A 25,926-nucleotide genomic window follows, 5' to 3' on the forward strand; every position below is an offset into this window, starting at 1 on the left:
TTCAGGCCGTGAAGGTGGACAGCTTTCTCTGAGCTGCTTTGGCCGTTTGCTGTTTGCTCAGCCTCCTGTTCCTCTCACGGATTTCCCCCCCGAGCCTGCACATCACAATTTTTTTTATTGCTATTGTCTCCAATAGAATTGCATGCTCAGGGTGTGAGCTGAAGAGGCTTTTGAACACCCCCAGACTGCCCAGAGCCCTCTCCATTTTTTTGGTGATCTGGGTGAGAGGCCAGAAAGCGTCGATGTTCCATCCAAATTCCCCCTCCAAAAGCTGGATGGCAGCGAAAAACCCTTCCGAAGGCCTCATTAGGTTTGCCGTTGCCGTGTATTTTTTTGCCTCCAGGAAGGGGTGGTCCTCACTTGTGGCGTAGCTGTGGTCCTGATGTCTGGCACCCAACAGCAGCACCTCACAGTGTGGACAGGCCTGAACAATTTCCTCCTTTTGAAGGACCCGGACAAGCCAGCCAGCAACGTAGAACAGGCCCTCCTCCTGGATGCAATCGCCAACAGTCTACAAGTAAGAGTATATACAGTGTTACATTGAATATGAGCATGATCATATGTGAATGTCTTTCATGTGATTTATGACTGTAGCGGTGTGTCAATGCAGTAATTTGTCTTGTTGAGATGACCTGATCTTCCACAATGTCCGATACCACTAGTTCTTCATCCTCAATCTCTGTTGTCAGGGTGGTAGGGAGGGCCATTGAGGTCATTGGAGCTGTTGAGGTGGAGGGGATTGCGTCCTCTGAGATACTGGCTAGGAGGGTTGTCCCGTCATCCAGCTCGCAGTTTGATGCAGCCGATGCAAAAAGAGCAGGTAAAATGTTGGCTACACTCAAACCCCTGAGTGCAGCGGTGAATTCCCTCGCACTGGGATTGTATTTGTGCCCCCCTTTGCCCCGAATCAAGGAGAATAGGTTCTTAAAAAATAAAAAAGCAGGTGGTCAAAATCCTAGTTTTCAACAGGTAACTTTTTTATTTGCAAAGTAATAGTGTGTTGACCTACCTCAATGCAGTCCTGGTTCAATTTTGAGGTGCACAGATACTTCATTCCTGTATCTGTGCACCTCTTGTGGACAAGAAGGACACTTTTTATGGAGAGGCACATTCCGTGCTGGGAAGGTGGTGGCTTACGCTGAGATCTGGGGGGGGGGGGGGGGGGGGGTTGTTAGTGTGTTCCTTAGCCTAGATGTTGATTTGGTGCAGTTAGATTGTTTGTCTTTTCTTATTGACTGACCTGAACTGCCAGCTTGCCACCCAGCTGATGCATTCCCTCAGTAAGTTCTCCTTCTCCTGGTTTCCTGAGCCTAGGGGTCGTCGCCAGGGGTTAGAATCCTTGACTGATCTGCAAGTAGTATAGTTGTAGATAGTCGTAGTTAGTGGGGTCAAGTTAGGTAGGTCGTAGTTAATAGGGTGTAGTTAGTAAGTTGTATGTTTGTAAAGTTAAGGTGCTATTTTTTTTTACATAATTACCTGGAATTTAGCACATCAAAAAGGTGATTTAATTTGGCTACACAGTCAGCTCTATCTTTTGCCTCTGCTGGCAGTCTCTGCAATGTTACCATCGCAGAAATGCCTGGATCACAACAGATACGACCATTGAATAGGTGGTCAGTGTCACATTACAATCTGCTGTTAGTAATTGAAGAAAAGTTTTTGAGAAGATGAAAAAATTTACCAGCAGAGACAGTGTGGCTGAACACCTGTGCAGACAAACTGACACGCATCTTGGAAAATGCTGGCAGCAGAATGTGCTTATCAGTAAGCTTCGGGGCCATCCGAATAGTGTGGAGCTTGTCCAGCTCATAGAATTGGCTGATGTGCTTCCAAATAACCGTTTTTCCTTGTGTCTAAGGATGTAAATACATACATATGTGAATCATTGTGATATCTTGTATGTTCAGTATGAGTCCTTGCAATTGTGATTGCTTTGTTTACTGTGCTTACCTGTAGGGCATGTTTGAACAGGTTGTTCCTGATTGATTTCAGAAGGTGAGGGACATCAAAAAGGAACCCTCTGAACCCCCACCAGGATACAGTGGGACTCCTCACCTCCCAGAGGGTCCAGGCTAGCCCCAAGGTTCCGCACAGCCTTCACATTAGGGCTTCCCTGGTCACATATTACTGGCTGCACCTTTGAAATTGGTTAATACATTGTTGTCAATACAAGGTTGGAGTTAATGTTCATTTGTTCATTGTTAATGCTGCTATTTAAAAAAAAAAAAAAATAATAAAACTCTTCGCACTACATACTGTCAGCCCTATATGATGTAGGTGGCAAATGGCATCCTTAATGACGGCAGCAATATCATCTGCTGGCATTGAAGATGGGGAAAATAAGTAACCCACAGTCTGTTGGAAGACATGCTTTAGGTAAATGTGTTTGAATATACACAGCAATATCATAACAAATGTTTTTCTAAGGTATGGCTTGCCTGCTTCCATTTCCCCATAATGCCCCTAGCCATGACGACCATCGCTTGTTTTGCTGCAGCCCCAGATGCAGATACACCATAAATGGCATCGTTCTTGCGATCATAATCAAATTGTTTTTTGATTGACATCTCGTCCAGGACGAGCGTACACATCCTCTCCACAGGGGTCATGGTGGCGGCGATGACTCCCATTTGGGAGATGATTCTCTGTAGGAAGCCAGGCTGTCAGGAAATAAAAGGTTAATAATCAGATTTTGTTCAATCTTAAAATTGTGAAACTGGTCGAAGTTGAGTAGTCTTATTTAATAAATTCGTATTTACAGAGAAATATCCCACACGTGCGCTAACGTAACGCCGAAGTGTCCTTCCAGAAGGAAGCGAGAATATGGCCTTCATTTGACGGTAGGCCTTTGGGCTGCTGTGTAACAGCTGCAGCCCTAGATCCTTCATGTGTCTGTTGAACCTTCTCCCTCTGTCCTTTTTCCCTGCCTCTGACAGTTGTGTGAGTTCCGGCAGCCCTCAGGACACCTCTGGAGCATCTCCTCCATAATTTCATGGGGACTACGACAGAACAAGGTGGTGTTAAAATGCAATATGCATTTCCTTAAATCAAGTGTTGATAATTCTAAAGGCATATTTTGTTTTTGTCTTTAATTGACATTACTTGGATTTTTTTGGCATGGCAGCTGGCTTCCTTTTCATGCATCTTAGCCTTTGCAGCCTTGCAAGGCGTGCCTGTAGTTGTTTTATTCTCTGAAATAACAAAAAAGGCATCCTTTATGTGTGTCTGCTACATAATAATGCTACAGTCAGAATTTTGAAATTGAAGAAGCTCAGAACATCACCTGGTCCTTCTTTTGGGGACTGCTGTGCAGAATTGTCACCTGAGCCTCAGCCTGTTCTTTGGTGCCTCCATTTGACTCTACAGTCCCTTCTGCGCTCTCCTCCGTCCTTTCCTCCATTTCAACTGTTGTCTCTAGAGTCTCCTCTGTCCTTTCCGGTATAATTTCTGCTGTCTCCTCTGTGCTTTTCTCTGTCCCTCCCTCTGTGTCTATATACCTGTCTTCTTCCTCAGATTGACTCTGCTTAGCTTTTGAGGATTGAATCAGTCAATATCAAAGGATCAGTTAAAGTTAATTCATTCAATGTAATGTATGTAAATGTTATTTCAGGGGACTGTCTTAATTATTTGTATGTTGGTCTTGGTCTCAGTTATGTTACCTTCTTTTTTTTTCTCCGCCTTTTAAGAGGTGGGGAGGCAAGTGGTGGCGGGTTGTCGCAATCCACCAGTGTGGGGATGGCATCTCTGGTGAGTGCTACCTTTCCATTGTGCTATTCGAAGCACACACAGCACAATGTATCAGTAAATCTATTGATTTTTATTATATTTAATTTAAATTCTCATTTCTTTCAATATGCACAACTCACTTTTTTAAGGAAGCATTCCTCAAAATGCAGTTCACAGACAACAAAGCCCCCTTGCATTAACTCCTCGTGTGACATGGAGTGTCTGAGGGCACTTCGCCTCATGTTTATGAGCCATTTCTTTTCTCCTGAAATAGAAACCTGGATTAGAATCATAATTGTAAGACTGCATCAACTTAGTTTACATCAGTAAACAATTTCCTAGAGAGCAGTGTTCTGTTGTACTCCTCCTCATGCCTCTTCCTTTCTTGATCTCTACAGTTGGACCTTGATGCTGTGACAACGGACAAGTCTTCTTCCTCTTTTATTATATTGTTGTTCCTCTGTCCTTTTTTCCCTGCCTCTGTTCAGTATGTTCAGTGTTGTTAAATCATTTCTCTTTTTTTTTAAATTATTTACTATGTTACTGTTCTTATTGTGTTCTTGTTATTGTGATGTTTGAATAAGTTACTATGCAGATGAAAAACGGATGTGTTAATGTTGTTATAGACCTACAGTTTGATGACATTCGTGCATTGTTTTAATAATGTCGTCCGTAGCAGCCAGAACCGAAAGATTCGGGTTAATTTAGACCACGGACCCGTGGCTCATGGGTGAATGTAAGGATTCGGTTCTTTGAATCCGATTGACTCAGATTCAACCTTTAAACATGGAGCAACGGCGAACGGTAGTAACGTGAACTCTTAAGTGGAACCTTAATAGGTCCATGAGTGGAACAGTTAAGCGAAAAAAAATAAACAAGAGAAAATGTATTTGCAAGTCGTTTAGGCTATGCTTAACTTTATAATAGTTCCATGGTACGCAGCAAGAAAGATACCCAGTCACAATACTCCCGTACCATCTGTTTGTATAATTTAATTAACAGCATGGGCTCCCGCTAGCTTAACAGTACTACCGTTTACTCTTGCATTAACAAGAGCAGCGGAAACCTGCTCAATCGTCAATGTGGTCGGAGTGCCCGACTTGCACAAGTACGCGAATTGAGAAGTGGCTGTTTCCCAATGTCAAGGAAGCATGCTCAACGGCCGCCCTTTTAAGGACGCTACGTCATAGAACGCCGAAAAGCACTGTTCCAATGTTGAGGACACTAGAAAGCCGCGCCATTTTTGCGTCCTTTTTTTTGGAGAATTCCGAGATTTTTCAAGGATGCATCGCTGCATCCTAGACGAGCCAAAACTACCAACAATCCTCTGCGTTCACTGGGCGGGTTCTTGAAAATGGCAGAGCAGTACACGTTCGAATGAAGTCAAGTTATATTAGTTTTCAGAAATATTTTGTGCCGTATTGCTTTTTATAGATTCATCATGTTAATGCAAATAATCAAGCCTGAAGACCTGTGCCACTTTTCAAACGTTTTTGCAACTTAATATACGTTGCTATATTTTGCATGGATGTAGCTGGTGTTAAACACCACTGTCACCAATGTCAATTTACTCGCTCACAAGATTACATGATTTATGTATACCTATTTATGTTTACATAAATAGGTATTTATGTATGTTTTGTATACCTATTTTATTTAATAATTTCTCTTCCTGAAAATGTTTCTGCTCTCTGAACAGAGGGCATACAATAATCAGATGAACAATAAAAAAAACAAAAGAAACATTCACTTTTGTTTGAAAAAAGAATGAATATATAATAAAATATGCATCTTCTATAAGGAGGTGGTAAATACAGGATGCAACTCATGCAGTGTGAACCACAGTGGTAGGCTATAGAGGGGGCTGGGGGGGGCTACCTAACTCTGCAAACTAGGTGTCTGTGGTCTATTTTGCATTCTGCAAGTCAAAATATAATCGACTACTGAGTTCAAAGCACAATGTGGAAGTGTGACACAAGCCCATCATTGCAGATCTAACACATTATTTGCATATTTAACATATTATTTCCATGAATGCCATGACACTGAAACACATTGAATAAGCTTCCATCCGCACATATATAAAATGGACATAAACAAATACCGGTATGCAAAGATAAAGAATAAAAGAATGTATTAATTTTCAATCAATTCCGATTAGAATTTATAACGTGAAAACTTTATTTATATTAGTTACATTCTTTATCCAACAGGTATTGCACAAAGCTATTGAACTGATAGATTTCAGCTTATTTCTAAACTGTTTGTATTCTAATGCGTTGTGGTCAAATACATATCGATCAGCTTGATTGCTGCCATGTTTTATTCATAAGCGCACATGTGTTTACAAGCGGACACGCAGTATTAAAAAGCGGAAGCGGAAGCGCTTCCACACTACCAAGTCGTTCCCAAAGTCCGACGTTACAAACGCTAGGAAGCACTCGAGCTAGCACTCTAGTCTCATCTCCATAGGACGCGACTAGCAAGGACGCGTCCTAGCAAGGCTGCAGCCTTCACTTTGGGAAATGAGTGGGTGGGATCGGTCGTCAAGATGGCGGCGCAAAGCTACAGTGACGTCACGTGAACCAAACGAATACAGGCTTACCTGTATTCACACACACACACACACACACACACACACACACACACACACACACACACACACACACACACACACACACACACACACACACACACACACACACACACACACACACACACACACACACACACACGCGCGCGCACATTGCAGGGCAATGCATTTGACGTTTCAGATTCTTCAGTTCAATTCATTTTACATTTCTGCATTTTTAGCAATGCTTTGCGCTTTTCATTCAGCGATGACTTTATTTTTTCCCCCCAACCATTTACTATTTCTTAAATGGTGTGTATGTTTAGTCAATTTAGACTTTTGAACTTTTGTTCAAATCCCTTCACTTGATTTAAGCCATTTAAGGTTTCTTTATGTCTTAATCGATGTGGTTTTTATTGGAAAATATTTTCAACCTCGCTTTGTACTACAGCAATGACGGGTTTGCGGACGGTAGTTTCCACCAACAACTCATATCAGGAAATGTGACTCAAACCTGTGTGAGTTGCGCACAGTATAGGAAATACCTTGGGCGTCACGTTTTGTCTCCACTTTTCCAGGAATCAGAAAAGCACAAATTAGGGCCGCAGAACAGAAAGTAAGTTCCCATTTTTTTCTATATTCCAAAGTGCGCATTTACAATCGCTCCGTAGCGATATTGTTTAGGTATTTCCTTTATTCTACTCTTTGAATGGACTTGGAAATTAACTTTATCGAGGAGAATAAATTAGACTCCTCACATAGGCCTATTTGGTCTTTATTTGTATTCCTTATGCTATGATAACAAGCAAACTATCCGAGACCTATATTTGTCTTAATACTTTATAATGCTGGACGAGAATTATGGGTAAATGTTCCCCTCCAATGTATTCCCTTTCTAAATGCAGTTTAGCCAAAGTAGATGCAAACCATGCCTTCAGAGTGAACAATTGCATGTATTGTATTGCGTTCTTTAAGCCCGTGTATCCGATGCAACAGTTTTTGTTGTTGTGGTTGCAGGGACTTCTATAGGTGCAGGCCTCCGATTTTACGCTTGGGCCAACTGCTTTGTAAGCGCGTCAGAGATGCGGGCCATCTCTAAGAAAGGTTTGGTCCTGGTCATGATCAGTGGTTTTCTGCTACTGAGCCTAATTTACCTGTGGTTCCCGGTCAAGAAACAAAGCGTGGATATCGGTCTGACACAGAGAGGCCACATAGAGAAGCTACTGAAGAAGAAGAATAAGGACACCTTAAGCTCTTATCACGACGTCCCCTACGTTTTAAAAGAGTCTGTGTCACGGTGGGTTGAACCCTCATCTCAACATGCTGATAATTTGTTGTTGTTCAACAGAACTAGATTAGTTTACATCTCTGTGACAGACTAACCTGACTAACCTGTTTCCTGCTGCAGTCAGTTGGCGTACGGTACGTGTGAATGCCGAGGTGATGAGAATAAAATCAACCTGCCATTACCACGTATCCTGTTCCCTAGAGTGTGGGCAAACAATCTCAACCATGCATACCTTGAGTCCGACCCTGACCCAGGGGGGGTGATAGGACGCAGGGACAAGGAGTACAGTGCCTTCCAGAGAAGGTAAGTTATCGATGATGACTTCATCAGTTGATATTAGGAGGAATAAATAATGGAGAGTTACTGTGTTGGACCGAGCTCCGGCTCCACAGCAACACTTGACGATGCCAACCGCAATAAAACAGGCGGACTGAGACGAGAACCTGTATCCTAACGTGTCAGACTGCATTGGCACACACAGCAGTCCTCAGCGGAGTCAGAGTCTACCACATGAAATCATCTTCTGTCCGATGTAAACCTTAACTTGCCTCTCCTGAACATCTCAATGCTTTCACAACATGTAACCAAGTCTTGAGTCGGCAAACTGCAGGTGCAGATTTCTAGGAATACCGATTTTTAGTTACCATTCACATGTGACCCCTCGCAGGAACTCTTCAAGGACTTTGCAGGGTAATACTGCATGTGTGAAAGAGGCTTACGACATCCTCTCGTTGTGATCTCATGTTCCAAGGTCCTACTCTCCAGCAGACCTTCTCATCGTAGCGGAGGCCAACAGTCCACTTCAATACCCCACCCAGGGAGTGGAGGTGAGGCCCATGAAGACCATCATTATTCCTGGTAAGATGATCCCATCATCCAAGTTGGCATAGTCTCCTATCAATAGATTATAGCTCATTGTCAATGTCATTAACCATCTTTTGGTTAATTTAGTAGATTATAGCACCAGTAGTAGGGGAAAGTACCCTCCATTAGTTCCACTATCACCATATCACGTAACGTTGTTGCATGTTTTCCTGCAAAAATGTAACCATTGAGAGATGAATCAATGGTTCATCTCTCAATGATTTTCTCTCTATTTACCTGATCAGTATAAATTATATTCACAGAAATATATAAAAGGAGATCATTCCCCATGATCTTTGGATTTAATGATTCCAAAGGTTATCAATGTTTTCTACTAAGACGGACTGTGAAAATGATTTGTCGCTGTATATTTAACAGACTAATAAGCCACAACTAATGCCGTTTCATATTATTAACAGTGGCTCTTTCAGAAGATATGTATTTAACTTTTGTTTCCAAATCCATATTGCATAGCAGCATTAACCAAAAGCATAAACTCGTTGTCATTCAACATCGTTGGTTCCATCTATTTGAATTACATGTTCTTATCATAGGGTTGGGTCTCAAACAAGATCCAAGACCTACACATACGGTAAATATACTACATGTCATATCTATCCCCCCCTCCCTCATACCCCGACTGCCTACATATTCTTACAGCATTTATTTAAGATATGAATGTGAATAAAAGATGATGATGATGATGATGTGACAGGTGAGCCTGAGTGTGACGATGGGGACACTGGACGTGGCTGCCACCGTTGTCGGCGTGTCCATCTCAGGAGGAGGCCAGAACACCATGGGGCTGTCCAGCTCTGTTCTGTCCCAACTCAACAGGCAGCTGCAGTTTGTCACCTACACCAACACCCTCTTCCACCCCAAGACGGCCGACACAGGTGTGCTTATTGTTGATTCCATAGATGTAAAGGTATGAGAGAGAGAGAGAGAGAGAGAGAGAGAGAGAGAGAGAGAGAGAGAGAGAGAGAGAGAGAGAGAGAGAGAGAGAGAGAGAGAGAGAGAGAGAGAGAGAGAGAGAGAGAGAGAGAGAGAGAGAGAGAGAGAGAGAGAGAGAGAGAGAGAGAGATCCATGCCTGGCCCTTGCTCTTTGTTTGATAGAGTCTAGTTGAAACGAGGACACAGGATGCTGAGCGGAAAGCGATGAGGACATGAATAGTATCGGTTCATGCAATGGTGCAAACTCGCTCTTTCCTGTTTCTTCAGTTGCAGTTTTTATCTTCCAGAGGACAGACACCCATTTTCTGTTTGAGAGAGGGAGAATTGATCAGACTTATCCGCAAACTGCCATTGCATACATTCATTTACACTTGGATGTTTATACATGGATTGCGTTAATAATGTATTCCTTTGAATACATCGGATATTTTGGGGAAAGGATTGAGCATGCTCATCTTCAATGGCTATATGAGCTGCGTCCCAGAGAGGTTAAGCTTCTAGGAAACCAATAGTATAACGCCACAGTGTGTGTATAGAGCTTTATCTGGCCAACTGTTGGCCAGATAAAGATGTCCACATCCGAGAGAGAGTTAAGCTTCTCGGACACTTATACAAAGTGCCACGTTCTGTGTTGGATTGTGGAGTTCATTTTTGCGTTTCAATTTGATGTCCCTATCTGAGCAAGGGTTAAGCCTCTTAATGCACCAATTGGGAAAGCTTCCTAAAAATTTCGTTGTACTTGACTCGTGCAATGACAATAAAAGGCTTTCTATTCTATTCTATTCTATTCTATTCTATATTCTATTAAAATAAATGCTCTTTATGGAAAAAATAGAGCCTTTTGTTAGGGCTACTGCGTAGCATAGCGGTGAGGCATGCCAGCCCCAGTGGAAGAGGACCCGCCCCTATCGCACACAGCACCTTCTAAGGCGCTGTGTGCGATCTCACAATCTTCATGTTCGGTTTAGCAGTTAGAACTCTCCTCTCTCCTCCCCGCTTTTGTTTTATTCTCTTTTTTTTTCTTCTTTATTTTTGCATGGCTTGTGTAAGCCTTTCCGGGCAGCACTGGAATCGGTAGCTTCCCATGTTCTACCATGGACTGACAGTGGCACTTTAATCCTGCTGCCTACCCTTGCATGCAGATAGGGTCGCCACTTTTGGTAACTCTTTCCTGATTGGATAAAGATGGTACAGGTTACCAGAAAGAATATATATGTTTATGGCAGAGAGGTGAGAGTGGTAGACCTATGTTACTGAAAACAGACTCTATCGGTGATGGTTGTAGGAATAGAAAGCTACCTCGCACTTATTTTAAGAAATCAATATTGCTAGTTTAATATACATCTATTGATGCACTTAGACACATCATCAGTGATGGAACCTGGGGTCATTGGGTGTTTCGGGTCTCGCAACATCATACACCCTCAACCAGGCGACCCAGCCGGGATTGATCAAGTCCCAACTTGTGTCTAAGTAGCATGTACCCACGGATCGCCCCTCTTGATCCACAGCCATCTAGAGGCCTTCTCAGCTGCCTCTGTGGTGGTCTTGATGGCCTTTCTCTGACGTGCACCTGTGACTCCAAGCATGCTGTATGCTTTGCAGAGAGATCGCGCTGCAAAGCCTCTACAGCCCACCTCTATTGGCACACACCGGGCACGCCACCCCCGTCTGCGGCACTCCTCCACTAAGTTGGCATACTTCGCCTTAAACAGGATAATAAGTGGCTAGTTAGAAGTCAAGGTGGCAATTCCAGTTCTGTGCCATGTTCTTTTACACAAATCATGTTATCCTTAAATGTACAATGTTTAAAAAACAATTGTGTGTGTTGATGATGGCTGGTTTAAGCAGCCTCACTGGCCTCTTCTGATTGTATATGATATTTACATTGAGTCATCAGTTTGCACAGGTTAATCCAGCCAACTCCACAAACACTCCGAGTGTTTGTGGAGTTACCATCGGAGCCTCCATCTAGGAGAGTAATCCTAGATGGAAACAACATGTCATTTGTCATGTTCAACAAACCTTTACAATAAACCGGTCCGTCAACATGCCCAACCTGCGTCCTTTTGTATTGAGGAGCCCAATAGAAGTGCCCTAGTGCCATGGACATTGTTCCAGGTGCGTTGTGGTGATTTCCTCTGTATTTTCTTCATCTTCAGTTCTGTATGGTAGTGGAGGGCACAAGGCAGCTTTCACCATTAAAGTGGGTCATAGGGCCATCCCTAAACTTTTCAACTCGGGTACAAATGAAGGTAGGTCGATGCTAAATCAACAAAAAATAAAATCCCTTTTTTGGTCAACATTTTTCACTGTTCTCCCGTCTAATTTTTCGTCCCTTTTTAGGATACAACATAAGCGCCCTCGTTACCATAGCAACCAAGACCTTCCTACGTTATGATCAACTTCGAGATATGATCGACAGCGTACGGAAGTACTACCCGACCGTCTTGATAGTGATCGCAGACGACAACGAGCATCCTCAACCGGTGACCGGGCCTCACATCGACCGATACATCATGCCCTTCGGAAAGGTACACGCACTCTGATTGGAATGGGTTCTCTAAGTCGCGATGCATGTTTGTGCATCCGGTTCCAGTCAAATGTCTGTCCCTTCTGCTCGGCTAGGGTTGGTTTGCGGGGAGAAACCTGGCCGTCTCGCAGGTGACCACCAAGTATGTGCTGTGGGTCGACGATGACTTCTTGTTCACCGAAAGCACTAAGCTTGAGAAGATGGTGGACATCCTGGAGAAGACCACATTAGACCTGGTGAGGGGGCAAGTTGGCAACGCTATAGCTCTGCTGTACGTTTACAACAATAGGGGGTTACACGTGTGCAATATAGTTGGTGGTCGTAGCCATCCATAATGTATGCGGAATGGTGATGGAAGAAATGTATCCCCACCACACCCACATTCACAATGTATAGTGCAATACATAAACATTATTTGGTGTTTACTATATTTAATATTTTACTGTGTAAGCAGTGGGTGTGGTGACATTTAACACCCTCTCCTGCCCAAGCTTTCTTGTGGTGGTTGTTCCCAGTGTTCGTTCACTTGCAATCTTTGTGTGTGTGTGTGTGTGTGTGTGTGTGTGTGTGTGTGTGTGTGTGTGTCCTGCTGATCCCAGGTAGGAGGTGCGGTAACAGAGGTGACTGGTTACTCTGCGACCTACCAGCACACCTTTTCTGTGGATGAGGGGGGCTCTGAGGGGGACTGCCTCCACATCAGACAGGGCCATTACCACTCCATACAGGGGTTCCCCAGCTGCGTGGTGGCCGACGCCGTCATCAACTTTTTTATGGCGAGGACGGACAAGATACTTAGGGTTGGGTTCAACCCCCAGCTCTCACGGCGTGGCCACTTAGGCAAGTTTGTTCCTGTGTGACGGGAGCCAGTGTGACAGGTGGCAGTTTGTTAGTGTGACCGGTTCAAGTGTGTGTGTTCTGCGTTACTGCCTTCAAGTCTTTTCACGTCACATGAACTGAACAAAGAGCAGTATTCACTAATGGCCAACACTGCTTGGTCCCACAGGATCCAAAGTCCACATTGTTAGTCTGTAGTGTGGGATCATCATTGCAGAGTAAATGATTCACATTTGGCTTATGAGAGGAGGAGCATCACTGTTGTGAAAGAACGTTGGAGAAGGGGAATGTCTTAAAGAAAGCCTTCTGGTTTTTCAAAGTGGACCCTATTTCCGGTACACTTTGGTTCAAAGGGACTAAGCCGGTTAACAATGTTTCGAAAATGAATGCTTTCAGCTGTAATCTGAAAAAAACAACCTGCAATGTAATCCTTTGGGGCACTTGCCCCTAAATCCTCTAAAAGTGTTTGTTTTTGCCACTGACATGCTCAGTGTATATTAAATTATTATGGATACCTACAGAGAAATACAACTTGTATCTTAACTTTCACTTGTTCATGGTCTGTTTATACTTGTGTCCAAATTTTCAAAAAAGTAGCTGTGTGCACATCCCACCTTCTAGCCAGGTGCAGGACAAAAAAATAATATTGAGTGAAAGAAATATAATGTCCGCAGCACTGCTTAAGCTCCCATATTATTATATATATTTGTGTCCAACCATGTTTCGAGAATTGAGAAGTCCCGCAATAGTTGAGTTGTAGGAAGATAACAGTGGAAACGTGATTGAGGGCTGTAGAGAGGGGAGTTTGTTGTGTTGGACTAAAGAAAGAATATTTTATTGCCATCTAAAGTATATGGGTGAAAGACAGTTGAGATTGTAATGACAATAAGGAAATATCCTGGAACAACAAGATTTCAGAGAGGGATTTCTCCTTGATCGAGGCTGGGTTGGTCACAACACACTGGAATAAGCGGCCGGTAAAGATACAGGTTGTATTTCTCTGTATGGATCCTCTCCATAGTGTTAGAACATATGCTCATATGCTGAAAACCCATCTCTCTTAGAGGACGTATACAGGGGTAAGGGCCCCAAAGGATTACAGTTGACCCCTTTCGCGTGGATCACGGCTGCAGCCTTTTAGCCCAATACTAAACCGATTTCATAAATTGTAGTCCCATGGAACAAAAATTATCGGAAAGAATGGTCAAGGTTGAAAAATCCACACTGTAATCTAATGTTGAAACTTGTTGTTCACAGAGTTCTTTGTGGACGCGCTGGGATCCCTCCATGTGGGCTCCTGCAGCGACGTGAAGATAGGCCACGCGTCGAAGATCGTCCTTCCCTGGAGCAAGTCAGAGTCTGCGAAGAGCTACGACAGGTTCCGTTACTCCTTCACGAACAGCGAAAGAAGGATGCATACTGAGGTGTATTACTTTAAGAACAGGTTGAAGTGCATGAGCAGTAACTGACACATGCCTCAATGTTGTGGCACTGCCAACTAGGAATAAAAAAATGACCGGGGTTGTTTGGTGTTTGGAAGAGGAACCCAGATTACCTATGAGCTCAACTCAAGAGATTTCAAAGAATGCTTTCTTTCTACTTTCTCTAAGAATAATTTTCACCATAAATCGAGGACAAGGGCCTTTTCCTATTTTTCTACGCGATGAATATGCTTCTGGTTACTCAGGGATATGTTTTTTTTTAAAATGCTTAATATGACTACTGTTTGCACTATTTATATAATGTTTAATTAAACAAATTAGCATTTGTCGATTCAGTCTATCTTTGTTCCTTATCTGGTTTCTGTGTACACAAACACACTTTCAACCACCAACCCCCATATCTCGGTTCCCTTATCTATTTTCCTTCCATCAAGTCATGTTTCCACAAGCTATGGCTTTTTTCTCCATGAGCCTGATTTGAATACAGGACTTGAAGTGCAGACTTCAGCATCCAACATCCATAGTCGGTAAACAATGTGACTGTGCTCGCTCAGACCTCTCGCTTATGATGCTGCAATGCTAGTTAGAGAAAATATCTGTATCTGGCACGTCATGCCCTAGGGAGTTGCTAGGCCGGCGCCCATGATGCGGAAGCAAATCTCTCCTTGATGTTGCGCCATTGAGCAGGGGCCTCTACGAATAGTCAAATGCCTCCTTTCCTTAACCTTTGTGGAAAACGTCATCGGGTCAAGGAGGGATGAAAGGTGCTTCCTTTCGAACATAGGAAAAGACAGCGCTGTGAATTCGACTCCACTTTTCCCATTGCGCGACGGTGAGTATTGCTGACCTCTAGCGTCTCTACGGTGGAACTACAATTTTCCGAAGTTGGTCTACAACAAGCGCTCTTTTGATCCATGCGTTCTTGTCGTGTTGATTTCATTCAGGTTGTCGCCATGCCAACAGTGAGAATCACTTAGGTCGGACTTGGCCAACGAAAATATTTTAGGCCAGTTGAAAACCCAATTCACATGTGGAAAAAAAGCTCAATTTATGTTGATGTTGAAATTAACTGCCCCAAGTAGTCTTTCTTAAAAGTCGAAATTGTATTTTCTTATTCTTATTATATTGTCTGCTTAATAACCAGCAAACAATGATTTCATTTCGATTCAAATAATATATTTCTGGAATTGGTATCCAGACCATTATTATCAATTGTATTTTCTTCTCTCTTCTGCTTTACCGCGTCTCTCATGCGTCTTCGCGTAGAGTCGGTGAACTTCATCGGTGGCATGTTGCTTTAAATATTGCCGACGTAAAGGATTATGGGATACCACTATTTCCTTTCGCAAAGGTTGCTCAGGAGTAACCTATGCTAAAGGAGGGTTAAAGGAAGCATCGAGGCTCCTTTCCTAAGCATTTTTAGAATTCAAAACTTTCCTCCAAGCACTTCCAGGTAATCTCCATAGGAAAGAAAATTTCCTATGCAAAAAAGTGAATTCGTAGAGGCCACGACCCTGGTGTCCGAGGCATCTGGATCACACCAGAGCGAAGAGTTGCGTCACTCTGATCTCGCCGGAAGGGTGGTCACGTGGTTCATGTAAGCCTGTATAGTTTCAAAACACGCCGCGCTGCCGTGTTCTTCAATGGGACGGTCAGCAGCGATTGCAATATTGAATGGTAAATATAAATTAAAAAACACATACCCAAGTACTTTTCTGACTATTGTTGCATTTTTGTAAATGTCAGTTTTACATTTGGAGTGGTAGGGTGACAACTGCAAACTATCCTCCTGTTATGTTCCGGGTCAAATTGACCCGTTTTAAAGTTTGAAGATCTAGGAAAAATAGTTAAAAGTATATTTTCAGTATGAAACTTCTTCTGCTAGACTTAATTAGTGTAATCAACATATAATATGAAAATAGTTCATCTCACATATTTGCAACCACCCCCTGCATGTTTATATCACATAGGCCTAGATACTGTTCGGGTGTCAGAAATGTCAGACTAATTCTTTCTTTACAACTGTGAGACATATTTCACCCAATTCACACACACACACGCGCACACACACCTACGTGCACACACACACACACACACACACACACACACACCTACGCACACACACACACCTACGCACACACACACACGGGTGCAATTTTTATGACTTTTGACGAGAAGAACCATTTATGTTCTCTGTTCTCGCGGGAAAACTCCAACCACATTCATTGGACACTCAACAGGGGAGGGTCAAAACTAGGGCTGTAACGATACGCGTATCGAAACCGAAATCGCGACACTCAAAGCCACAAACCTGTCTCGCGGTGTGAGAAGGCAGAAGCGCGATATGCCCTTTCTAACTCTCCGGTCAAAATGTCAGATTGAAATTTGCTAATAATTGTCTAAATAATAGTCTGCTGACAGCGCCCCCTCCCAGACCCGTCGCCAGACCTGAGTCTTAAGGGGGGCATATCAAATGCATAGGGGGGCACAATTATTATTAGCCTAGAGTATGTATATTTCCTCTATTCGCGCAGCACATAATCATCACGTTAAACATAACCAACAGCAATATGACCCTATAGCCTATACAGCATCTATTCTCTCATTGCTTGTGTAAAAAAAAAAGGTAGAATATTAGATTTGAGGACGAAATAATAGGGTGGGCTAAGGCAAGTTTTGGGTGAGCTTGAGCCCACCCAAAAAAGGCCAAAAAGAAAAAAGGTCTCGCCATTAGAGGCAAAAAAGCCTTTGTTTACCTTGACAGCGGTCAATTATACTTGGCAACGGTGAATTATCAAATATAATTCACCGCCAGAAGTTGTGAAGGGCCCATGCAAGTGAACGGAGCGTTAATAATATAAATAATAATATAACATATATTTTTTTCTTTTTTTGAGATCTGTGCCTCAAGTGGGGGGGCACAAGCATTGTGTGTGTGGGGGGGGGGGGCGGCCCCCTATGGCCCGCCCATAGCGACGGGCCTGCCCCCTCCTATGCCTTAAGTATGCGACGAGATGCACCTCTCTGTGATGACCGCTCTCTATGGCGACACATTAGTGTCTTAATTCACTAAAAGATGCATTCGGGCGTATTATATTATTCCACACGCGTAGATATTAACTGCGAGCGCGCAAATGATCTCTGCGCGCGCAAAACAGCCTCTCGCGCGCGCAAATTACCTCAGCGTGCGCAAAACAGCCTCTCGCGCGCGCAAATTACCTCAGCGCACGCAAAACCTCTCGCAAAAGATGTTTTTACGCTCTCGCTCAAATTTAATTTTGGCACTATTAAATAGTGCCAAAAATGTGTGGACAAAACACATTTAGATGCGTATTTGGGGCTCCTCATCCAGGGGGTCTATAAGTCCAAGGATGAATCGACAGCCAGTCTGTGGGATGCAGAGACAGGCAGGGCTATATTTCGAGGCACAATGTCTCTGGAGTCTTTTCACATTTTCTCCAGAGTAATCAGATTTGATAATCGAGAGACAAAGGCTGGTAGACGGGAGAGAGACAAGCTGGCAGCTGTTAGGACAGTGTGGGACAAGTGAGTAGAGCAACTTTCACTACTCTATAACCCAGGCCCTAATATCAAAGTGGATGAAAGGTATAAAGGCCTAACCCATAATAAAGTGGTGAAACATAAAAAAAAAAAAAAAGTTTGAACAAATATTGCACCAAATATTGATAGAATAGTTACTAATGGAGTTAGTAATGACATGTTCACACTGCTTGTTAGGATTTTTTTGGTTTAGGACATCTTTTGGATAATAAACATGCACCGGGTCAAATTGACCCAGGAACACCATTGCTGTTCCTGACAAACGAACATAACTGGAGGGTTAAATACGTTTTTAAGTTTGAGGGAAAGCTTCACGTTCGTGTTAGCATGGGTAGCACTAGGCTACTGACTTTAGTGTCTTAACCTTACATCTGTTCTGAAATCAAAGACGATTATATTTGCACAACCGATCTATTGGATTTTCTTGATTTTGCTTGTAATTCCTATTCACTTACCCGTGGTCAGAGAGCGATTGAGAAAGCAGAGTAGCAACAGTCCATTTAGCATTTAGTTTCCAGGTAACTTCTGATGAGGCAGGAGCTGACCACACAACCATCATACTTTTAAGACTAAGTCATACACAAAGTATCACATATATTAAAGAATAAAAAATGAATGTTGGATGAATGAAATAGTATTTTCTTTATTAAACAATGGGTGAGACAACACAAGAATGTGTGTGTGTGTGTGTATCCAACTTGAAAAAACAAGAACAAAGTGAAGGAACAGGGATGAATATTGTATATAAGTGTTAACGAGAGAAATACGGTGAGGAAAGGAGAACATTTAAAAAGCAATACAAGTAAAATGGACCACTGGTTATAAAACCCTCCAGGAAATGCAGATTCCACTGCCTCACATCTGCACGCTGCAAAGGAGGATGCACCATTAAAGCTGGACCCAGTGTTTGAGAAAAAAATCCTTTCAACATGTATCAGGCTGAGGTTTGTGGAACCAAAACAAGTGGGAACAAGGACTAAGAACAACAAAGCAAACATACAGTAAGTGTGAACAAGAACAGCAAAGTAGGGCCAGGGGGTATCAATAAATAAACAATTTAAGTCATGTGTGGAACAAGAACAACAAATGTGTAAACAGGTGTGCGTTGTAAAACAAGAACAAAGTGAAGGAACAAGGAGGAATATTATAAGTTATTAATAAACAAAGAAAATACTCCACATACATCAGGCTGAGGTTAAGGATAGTAACGTGCATCAGGTGGAAAGGAAGGACAACAATCCCAGCCGTCGCCACCGCCGCCACCAACAGCCGTCGCCAGCACAAGCCGCCACCCCTAGCAGCAGAAGTCGACACCACCATCCTTCGCCAACACCAGCCCGCTCAAGCAGCCATCGCCTCAAGCAGCAGCAACCTGCAGCAGCAGTGTTTCGCCGGCACAAGCCAGTTCAAGCCACCAGCAGCAGCAGCCACCGCCATCAGCATCCACCATCGGCAGCATCCACCATCAGCCGCATACACTAGGGCCCGACCGATATTGATATTTGAGTGCCGATGCCGATTATTTTCTGAGAAAAATTAAGATTACGATTTAATCGGCCGATAAAAAAAAAAGAAAAAAAAGAAGCATATAAAACATAGTTTTTGATACCTTAAATATACTTTAAACACTTTTGACGAATATGTGAATTGAATACAGAACCTTTGAGTGTTTAAGCATACATTTACAGTCAAAAATGAGCGTAATGTAAAATGTAAAATAAATAACTAACGTGCCAATGTCCCAATGTGCTGCGCTCGTGAACAGCGACTAACACGTGCGTGCTGAGCAGTATGGTCTCACCGTTAGAGTCTACAGTATAACAAATTAACATGGCCTGGGACCTAAAGAAAAACAGGCACAACATGCTCAAACAACGCGTCTTGTGTACATTGGTGAGGTGAGCGCGCAGCTGCCTGAGCGAGCGTGCTTTCATGTTGTACGGTAAAAATCTCCTCTTTTTTACTCCAGCTAAAGTTGTTAGTTAGCAAGGCGAGTAGGAGCGCAATCTGCAGGATACTAAGCGCAATAACATTTAAAAAAAAAAAAAAAAAAATCGGTTGTAATCTGCGTCTTTTTGGCCGATGCCGATTATTTTCAAAAAGGCTATAATCGGCCGATTAAATCGGCAGGCCGATGAATCGGTCGGGCCCTAGCATACACCATCAGCCGCATACACCATCAGCCACATACACCATCAGCACCCGCCACCACCAGCACCAGCAGCCACCACCAGCACCAGCAGCCACCACCTGCAGGAGAGTGAAAACAATCAGACCAGACCTTGAATAGCCTGTAGGTCAATGAGTTTCCCCACACATGGCCAAATTGCTGCCAAGTTTGGGAAGGGGTGGACAGAAGCTTACATTATGAAAAAAAAAGAATGACACTACTGTCTGTGTAATAACATTTGAAAGCTCGTCATTATGGCTCATATTTTTTGTGTTGAATAATTTCTATTCATATATGTAATCCACCAGCCTTTTCAAGGGTATAATTAAACAAAAGCAACCTTATTTCTACTAGCTATAGCATCAGACACACAGTACTCCAACACCGTAGCTAACACCGTCAGGTTCAGCAGATTAAACCCGTCGTTAATCAACCTTATTGATTCTAGTAATCCTACATCAATAACTAAATAAAAGTTGTCAGAGATCCACTACTTAACTTCTGGTGCAGTGATACCTCCACAGCTGGCGAAATCGAGCTGACTAACTAGGGGGTCATCCCTATGTTCCCCAGGTCCTATGTTCCCCGGGTGCAAAGGGTTAGGGTCAGGTTTAGGGTTACGGTTAGGGTGAGGGTTAACCTTAAACCTAACCCTAACCCTAACCAATCGGAGGAGAGCCATTCTAACCAATCAAAAGCGAATCAGAGGCAAAAAAAGGCGGAATTTGCCCCTACCATCCTACGAAAAAATTATTTGCTCACAGGGTCCTATGTTCCCCGGTCACATAAAAAGCAGGGAACATAGGATAGGACCCGGGGAACATAGGTATGCTCCCCTAACTCCCAGGCAATGACCAAGATAAATCCAAGATGAAAATAGGCTATATATATAATTATGCTGTATACATAGGCCTACAAATAAAGATCATTACATGCATTATAAATGCCCTCAGATATAATATAGAGAGTTGACAATTCAAAAGAGGTAGCAATTTAATCAATTTACCCCCGGAGATACCTTCACAGATGGCGAAGTCGAGCTAACAAACTAGCAGGCAATCTGTCGTCTACAAAGATAAAAATATACATAATTACGCTGTGCATACACAAATAAATATCAGTATATGCATCATAAAGGGCCTCTGATACAATATAGACAGATGACAATTCAAAAGAGGTAGCTATTTAATGCACTGACTTACCTCAGAAGTTACTCGACGGCAATGGAAATGAAATGATCTCCTCCGCCGTAAATGGATGTTTTGGAACTATGCGAGGCTCCATACCCCGGAAGTAGGCGGCAAAAAACGCTACAACGGAGCATGGACATAAAAAGAGTCCAATGGAAGTGTCGCCACTCTGTTATATCTATCACTCTGGATCACACCATCGCCTTGGGTAATGTGAGGATCATTGCCCTCTTTCCGCCGCTAGAGGGCGCCAACGCATCTCTTTGGAGACATGACGCATTACAATAACGTAACAGGTAGTTTAGTAGGTTACGCTGTAGGTGTAAATATAGTGTGCATATATATGACATTTAAGACAGAACCGAAAAATTACTGAGTGGCTCAATCTCGCCTCCTCTGTGGTTTCATGCATGATTAGTATTTAGGTTGGATGTTTTTCTGATCTGCGCTGTTCTGCATGTGCAAAAGCCACAACGTGACTAACCTACTACAACACGGCTACACAAACTACATTTTACTATCCTGCTATTACTTTTGTCACAACGAATGAGAATAATATCAATTACATATTTTATTGGTTATCCTTAAACCCGTAAAAAAACCCTCAAAGCATAATCCTGTTTATTTGCCGTTACATTTTACTCAGTTAAGCATACGGTTTACTTAGGTTGCTACTGGATTTTCTTATCCAATATTTGTATTTGTGCGTGCATTTGTCGCTGCGAGCAGTCGGGCTTGCTTGTTTGTGTCGCTTATAGATATACGTCCAGAGCCCTGTCCAGATTACACTGTTTATATTGAAGTGGACTTTTCCTCACTTACTACTTTGACTACTTCCTTCCAATTAGCGAACACTCCTTGAGCTTTAAAGCGAACACCCAGAAGGCCTATAGCGTCTAGAGGCCTCTTTGAAATATGCACTGGAAAAAACAGAAGCTTGGCCAAACCAACATCAAGCACGCAAATAATTAGTGTTTTGCTTTTATTTGGCCCGGTTTCGAACTTGCACTACATATATATTTTTATCAGGTCAAGGTAACCTTCTAATGATGGGGTACACTGACACAATGAAAATAAACAGTACTGCCATCGTATCAGCAGAGAGCACTAGAGTGTGAATGTATCACTACACATTAACTCAATTGCTTTGTAACGTCTGTATGTGTCCATTTCGATAATCATTCACTCATTTGTGGTGAACATACTTTGGAAGAAAGCCCTTGTAATATTTCACAATTTGAATGGAAAGATGATAGAGGCGAACAAGAAACAATGGTCTATTGTTTAGATGTAAATTTAACCTTATCAATCCCAGAGGAGTCTGTGTAATGTTTGTGTACCTTTCCAGAAGCTGCCCGACGCGTGCTGTACTGTTCAGATCAACCCTGAGGTAGCCACACACCTGACCGTAGTCTGAAGAGAAGCAATACTTCACATTCCATCGATTTATCTTAACGAGGCTGACGTTTCAACAACATACATTTTTCCATGTATCATTGTTTTTCATGGCATGTAATGTACATAAAGAATAAGTATCAAAACTATGTAGAAAGACAGAATCTTATAAGCCAATAAATGATAAAATGATCTCCATAAAAAATGCTTAAAACAGGCAACAGTTCAATTATGTAGACACTTGTATAGATCTTATAATGTTGTTAAAGAATATTTCAAGGCAATATGTGATAGCATTCAGTATATGGCATAAGCAGATATGACATGTATTATAATTTTACCCGGTGCATTTCATTAGGCTTGTCTAATAGTGCCATTTAAGACGCAAAACAAAAATAAAGAATATCAAATAAATATCAAATAGTATCGACTTTCCACAAGTTTTTAAGTCCAATAACTCGTTTACATTTCATTTATTGCACTGTTTTTTTGGTTTTATGTGTTACGTTAAAGGGGAATAGATTTTCATGTAGAACTCACGTGTGCCAATATACCCATGTTTTATTAAACCATATCTGGGATTCTATCATGATCTTCCAAACATATGGCATAGTATCACTGGAATGGGATGCTAGCCCTTTTTTACAACAGTGCAACACTAGACGCTACGTCTTTTCCTTCTGCCTATTTTGTTTTTGAAACTCTGGCATGCAGTCACTCAGTTTGAGCAACCGTCTTCAGGAACAAACACGGACCCACACTGGAGCCCATCAGCCGCCCTGGAGCCCAGAGGACTGGCGTTCTACTGCTCGCCTGCTCACCAAACACCACAACATCTGATGCCAGTAATTAGCTCCTCTCCCCCATCTTATTGAAGGTGTGCTAATTAGACAAATCAGCAGGTGCAGCGGTTTGGTCAGATCCCTCCGAGCCTCCACAACATACAGTTGACACAAAAACACCGGCGCTGGTGAGACCTGACAGTCTCTGTCTGAAACGGACCGGCCCTTGTTCGTGCGTCATCGGGTGGATCCGTGAGGAACAGGAACATCTCACACCCAGACAGTTGTGGTGTCGGGGGTCTTCTCCTGCAGTGAACATAAACATAGGTGACATTGATCACTCCACACACAGCAGAGCAGCGATGAGATAGATACCATGATGGAGTTCTGAGGTCATATTATTGAGCCATACCTTGAGGTGCTGAATGTAGACCACGGCATCATGCACCGTGATGAAGATGTGCTGTGGATTCATGTAGTTCATCAGACCGCTGGAGGTGAGGATCTTTAAGACCCTTTCTAGATGGAGATGGGTGTATTAGTATATCGAGTTTCTATTCACATAAGATATCATCATTGAGACTCTGCCTTACCATTGCAGTTTGCTAAGTATATGCAAACCCCAACTTTCTGGCAATCAATGCACATCTGGAAAGGAAAAAACAAACCATGATTACCAGGTCTGTGCATGGATCTGGCAACGGGAAACTAATCTGTCCTGGGATTTACAGACCTACCTGTATAAGGAGTCTGGCTCCAGCAACATCAACAAATATCACACTGCTGCAGTCCATTAGTAGAGCCTGGACTTCCTTCTCAGCTGTGTATGATAGGACGAAAAAGATTAATAAATAATCATGGTGATTTATGATTTATTGTCACTCACATTCTCAACATAACTTCTCGCAATTTTCCTCCAATCTTACCAGATTTTAATAACTCATTATCTGATGAGAATGATGCATTTGCAACGCCTCTTTCCTGGAAAATCAGAGAATAAAATGCATTCAATTATACTTAGAATACCTCACAAATACTATGATATAAGAATACAATACAATATAGCCTTTTTCAGGTGACATCATGATTGAATCAGCGCTAGCATCAGACAAAACAAAGCAATGCCTTGGGGCAAATATGAATAGTATCCATCTGCGTTGTTGAGAGGCAGAAATTAAGTATTGTCTATTGTTGGTTTGGATATGTGACAGTGGAGGTTGGTCATGTCCACCGAATCAGAAATTGGGAAACTAGGAGGAACAGGTGACTGATCTTGTTACTCTCTTAGATAAACAAGGGGAGGTATGGTATGACCAGGGCCAAACACACAAATAATACAACAATTATGTGGTTAAGTTGATCCTTAACACTTTAATGAGATGTAGGTTACTTTATCGCAAAATGCAATGCCGTTAAGATATAGCCAATTGCTCTATTTACTATAACCATATCCTATAGAACTGTAAGCATCTTGTATACTGCGTTTGTTCCACAGCAATGTCTCATAATCATAGCGTTTTACTTTTGTGAAAGGAGGAGAGCAAAGTACCTAACATGATTTTGAGAGCGTGTTGGTTAACTTTAGATAGAGTTCTTCCATACCAGGTTACAATACAATCTGTTTGACATTCTAAGTGCTTATTTTATTGTTGAATGAGGTTAGGTTCAGTCTAATTCCGAGAGCAGGTCTTCTCTGCAGCTCAACGCCGCCATCATCATTTAAGATAGAGACAGGCATGTAGTTAGTTATTAAATGGAAATACTAAAGCACAATATAGTAACATAGGCGTCCTATCATCATAAAGTTGTATACAAACACTTGATAACTGACAGAAGACCATTCTATCATTGCAGGACATATTCAGATCAACGGATTCAGTGTTTCTCCACCCTAAGCTCGGCAACAAAATAATGTTATCGTTTTTCAACAGAAAGAGGGTCTATAGCTACGAGACGAGCAATGCAGTACCATACAACATAACATACTACCAATGACTAGCAAACCAAAACCAGCCCCACAACACTATTCGTCCGAGCTGCAAAACAAAGCTTTCACACAAGCCCCATAGTTTGTGTGGACCTACTAGTAAATGCACCTTGGTGCTGTGCCAGGCTTGGACAGAAAGTAGGCCTACTAGTACATTACTGCAGTGCTGGAGCAGGCTTGGAGAGTAGGCCTCCTACTAGACGTGGACAAGGCTTGGACAGAGAGTAGCCCTACTTCGGGACGGACAGAGAGTAGGCCTGCTGCTAGACGTACCACGGTGCTGACGGTGGTGTCTCTCTGGCGTTTCTCCAGGGCCTTCCTGGTCTTTTCGAGGCTGCGGATCCTCTCCGGCGTCAGGCCCAGCAGACGGCTCACCTCCTCCTTGAAGAAGCTGCGGTTCCCGTAGTAAATGGGGCCGTTGTAGGTGAGGATCTTCACCCCCGCCACCTCGCTGCACTGTGGAGGCAACAGACATCAATAACCCCGTTGTTAGGTACCTGGAATAACGTACATGGTTATCCATGGAAACTGTGAACAGCTAGAACAAAAGATTTGTGTTGTTTTTTTTGTAATGCGTGCGTGTGTGTACCTTGCTGTGGTTTTGCATAGGTCTGTAGATCTCTGTGTT

At 42.7% G+C, this 25,926-nt stretch overlaps 2 protein-coding genes and 1 long non-coding RNA gene across 4 annotated transcripts in view; 2 read left to right on the plus strand and 1 right to left on the minus strand.

Moving 5' to 3' along the window:
* The first annotated feature begins 255 nt into the window (after nucleotides 1-255).
* On the plus strand, nucleotides 256-1,019 carry LOC130379813 (uncharacterized). Its single transcript, XR_008895155.1, has 3 exons — nucleotides 256-310; nucleotides 449-517; nucleotides 690-1,019. It is a non-coding gene; the product is annotated as an uncharacterized LOC130379813 (long non-coding RNA).
* Nucleotides 1,020-6,482: 5,463 nt separating this feature from the next.
* On the plus strand, nucleotides 6,483-15,298 carry b4galnt1a (beta-1,4-N-acetyl-galactosaminyl transferase 1a). 2 transcript variants are annotated; one of them, XM_056586759.1, is made up of 11 exons: nucleotides 6,484-6,914; nucleotides 7,316-7,595; nucleotides 7,707-7,889; nucleotides 8,338-8,444; nucleotides 9,005-9,042; nucleotides 9,166-9,346; nucleotides 11,567-11,659; nucleotides 11,751-11,938; nucleotides 12,033-12,173; nucleotides 12,537-12,774; nucleotides 14,029-15,290. In XM_056586759.1, exons 2-11 carry the CDS (start codon nucleotides 7,381-7,383, stop codon nucleotides 14,238-14,240), a joined length of 1,596 nt encoding a protein of 531 aa, XP_056442734.1. In that variant the 5' UTR covers nucleotides 6,484-6,914; nucleotides 7,316-7,380; the 3' UTR covers nucleotides 14,241-15,290. The 2 variants fall into 2 exon arrangements, with proteins under 2 accessions (XP_056442739.1, XP_056442734.1); XM_056586764.1 differs by lacking the exon at nucleotides 11,567-11,659 and having other exon boundaries at nucleotides 6,483-6,914; nucleotides 14,029-15,298.
* A 6,584-nt stretch (nucleotides 15,299-21,882) lies between these two features.
* slc26a10 (solute carrier family 26 member 10) overlaps nucleotides 21,883-25,926 on the minus strand; it is a 13,605-nt gene continuing 9,561 nt past the window's right edge. Inside the window, exons 12-18 of the mRNA XM_056586748.1 lie at nucleotides 25,888-25,926; nucleotides 25,572-25,754; nucleotides 24,238-24,292; nucleotides 24,049-24,131; nucleotides 23,905-23,959; nucleotides 23,724-23,830; nucleotides 21,883-23,617 (exon numbers count right to left, since the gene is read on the minus strand). The exon at nucleotides 25,888-25,926 is cut by the window's right edge and continues 31 nt beyond it. Coding sequence (XP_056442723.1) covers nucleotides 23,582-23,617; nucleotides 23,724-23,830; nucleotides 23,905-23,959; nucleotides 24,049-24,131; nucleotides 24,238-24,292; nucleotides 25,572-25,754; nucleotides 25,888-25,926 — 558 coding nt within the window. The 3' untranslated portion in view covers nucleotides 21,883-23,581. The remainder of the gene's footprint in view (nucleotides 23,618-23,723; nucleotides 23,831-23,904; nucleotides 23,960-24,048; nucleotides 24,132-24,237; nucleotides 24,293-25,571; nucleotides 25,755-25,887) is intronic.

The sequence above is a fragment of the Gadus chalcogrammus genome, chromosome 1 (genome assembly GCF_026213295.1).
Source record: "Gadus chalcogrammus isolate NIFS_2021 chromosome 1, NIFS_Gcha_1.0, whole genome shotgun sequence".
In the NCBI taxonomy this organism is placed as follows: Eukaryota; Metazoa; Chordata; class Actinopteri; order Gadiformes; family Gadidae; genus Gadus; species Gadus chalcogrammus.

Bases quoted from the DNA above. Each gene is read 5' to 3' on its own strand.
- b4galnt1a (XM_056586759.1), top strand. From the start codon at position 7,381: ATGCGGGCCATCTCTAAGAAAGGTTTGGTCCTGGTCATGATCAGTGGT. The intron at 7,890-8,337 runs GTAAGTTATCGA...TCATGTTCCAAG, and splicing joins TACAGTGCCTTCCAGAGAAG to GTCCTACTCTCCAGCAGACC. The intron at 8,445-9,004 runs GTAAGATGATCC...TTCTTATCATAG, and splicing joins GAAGACCATCATTATTCCTG to GGTTGGGTCTCAAACAAGAT.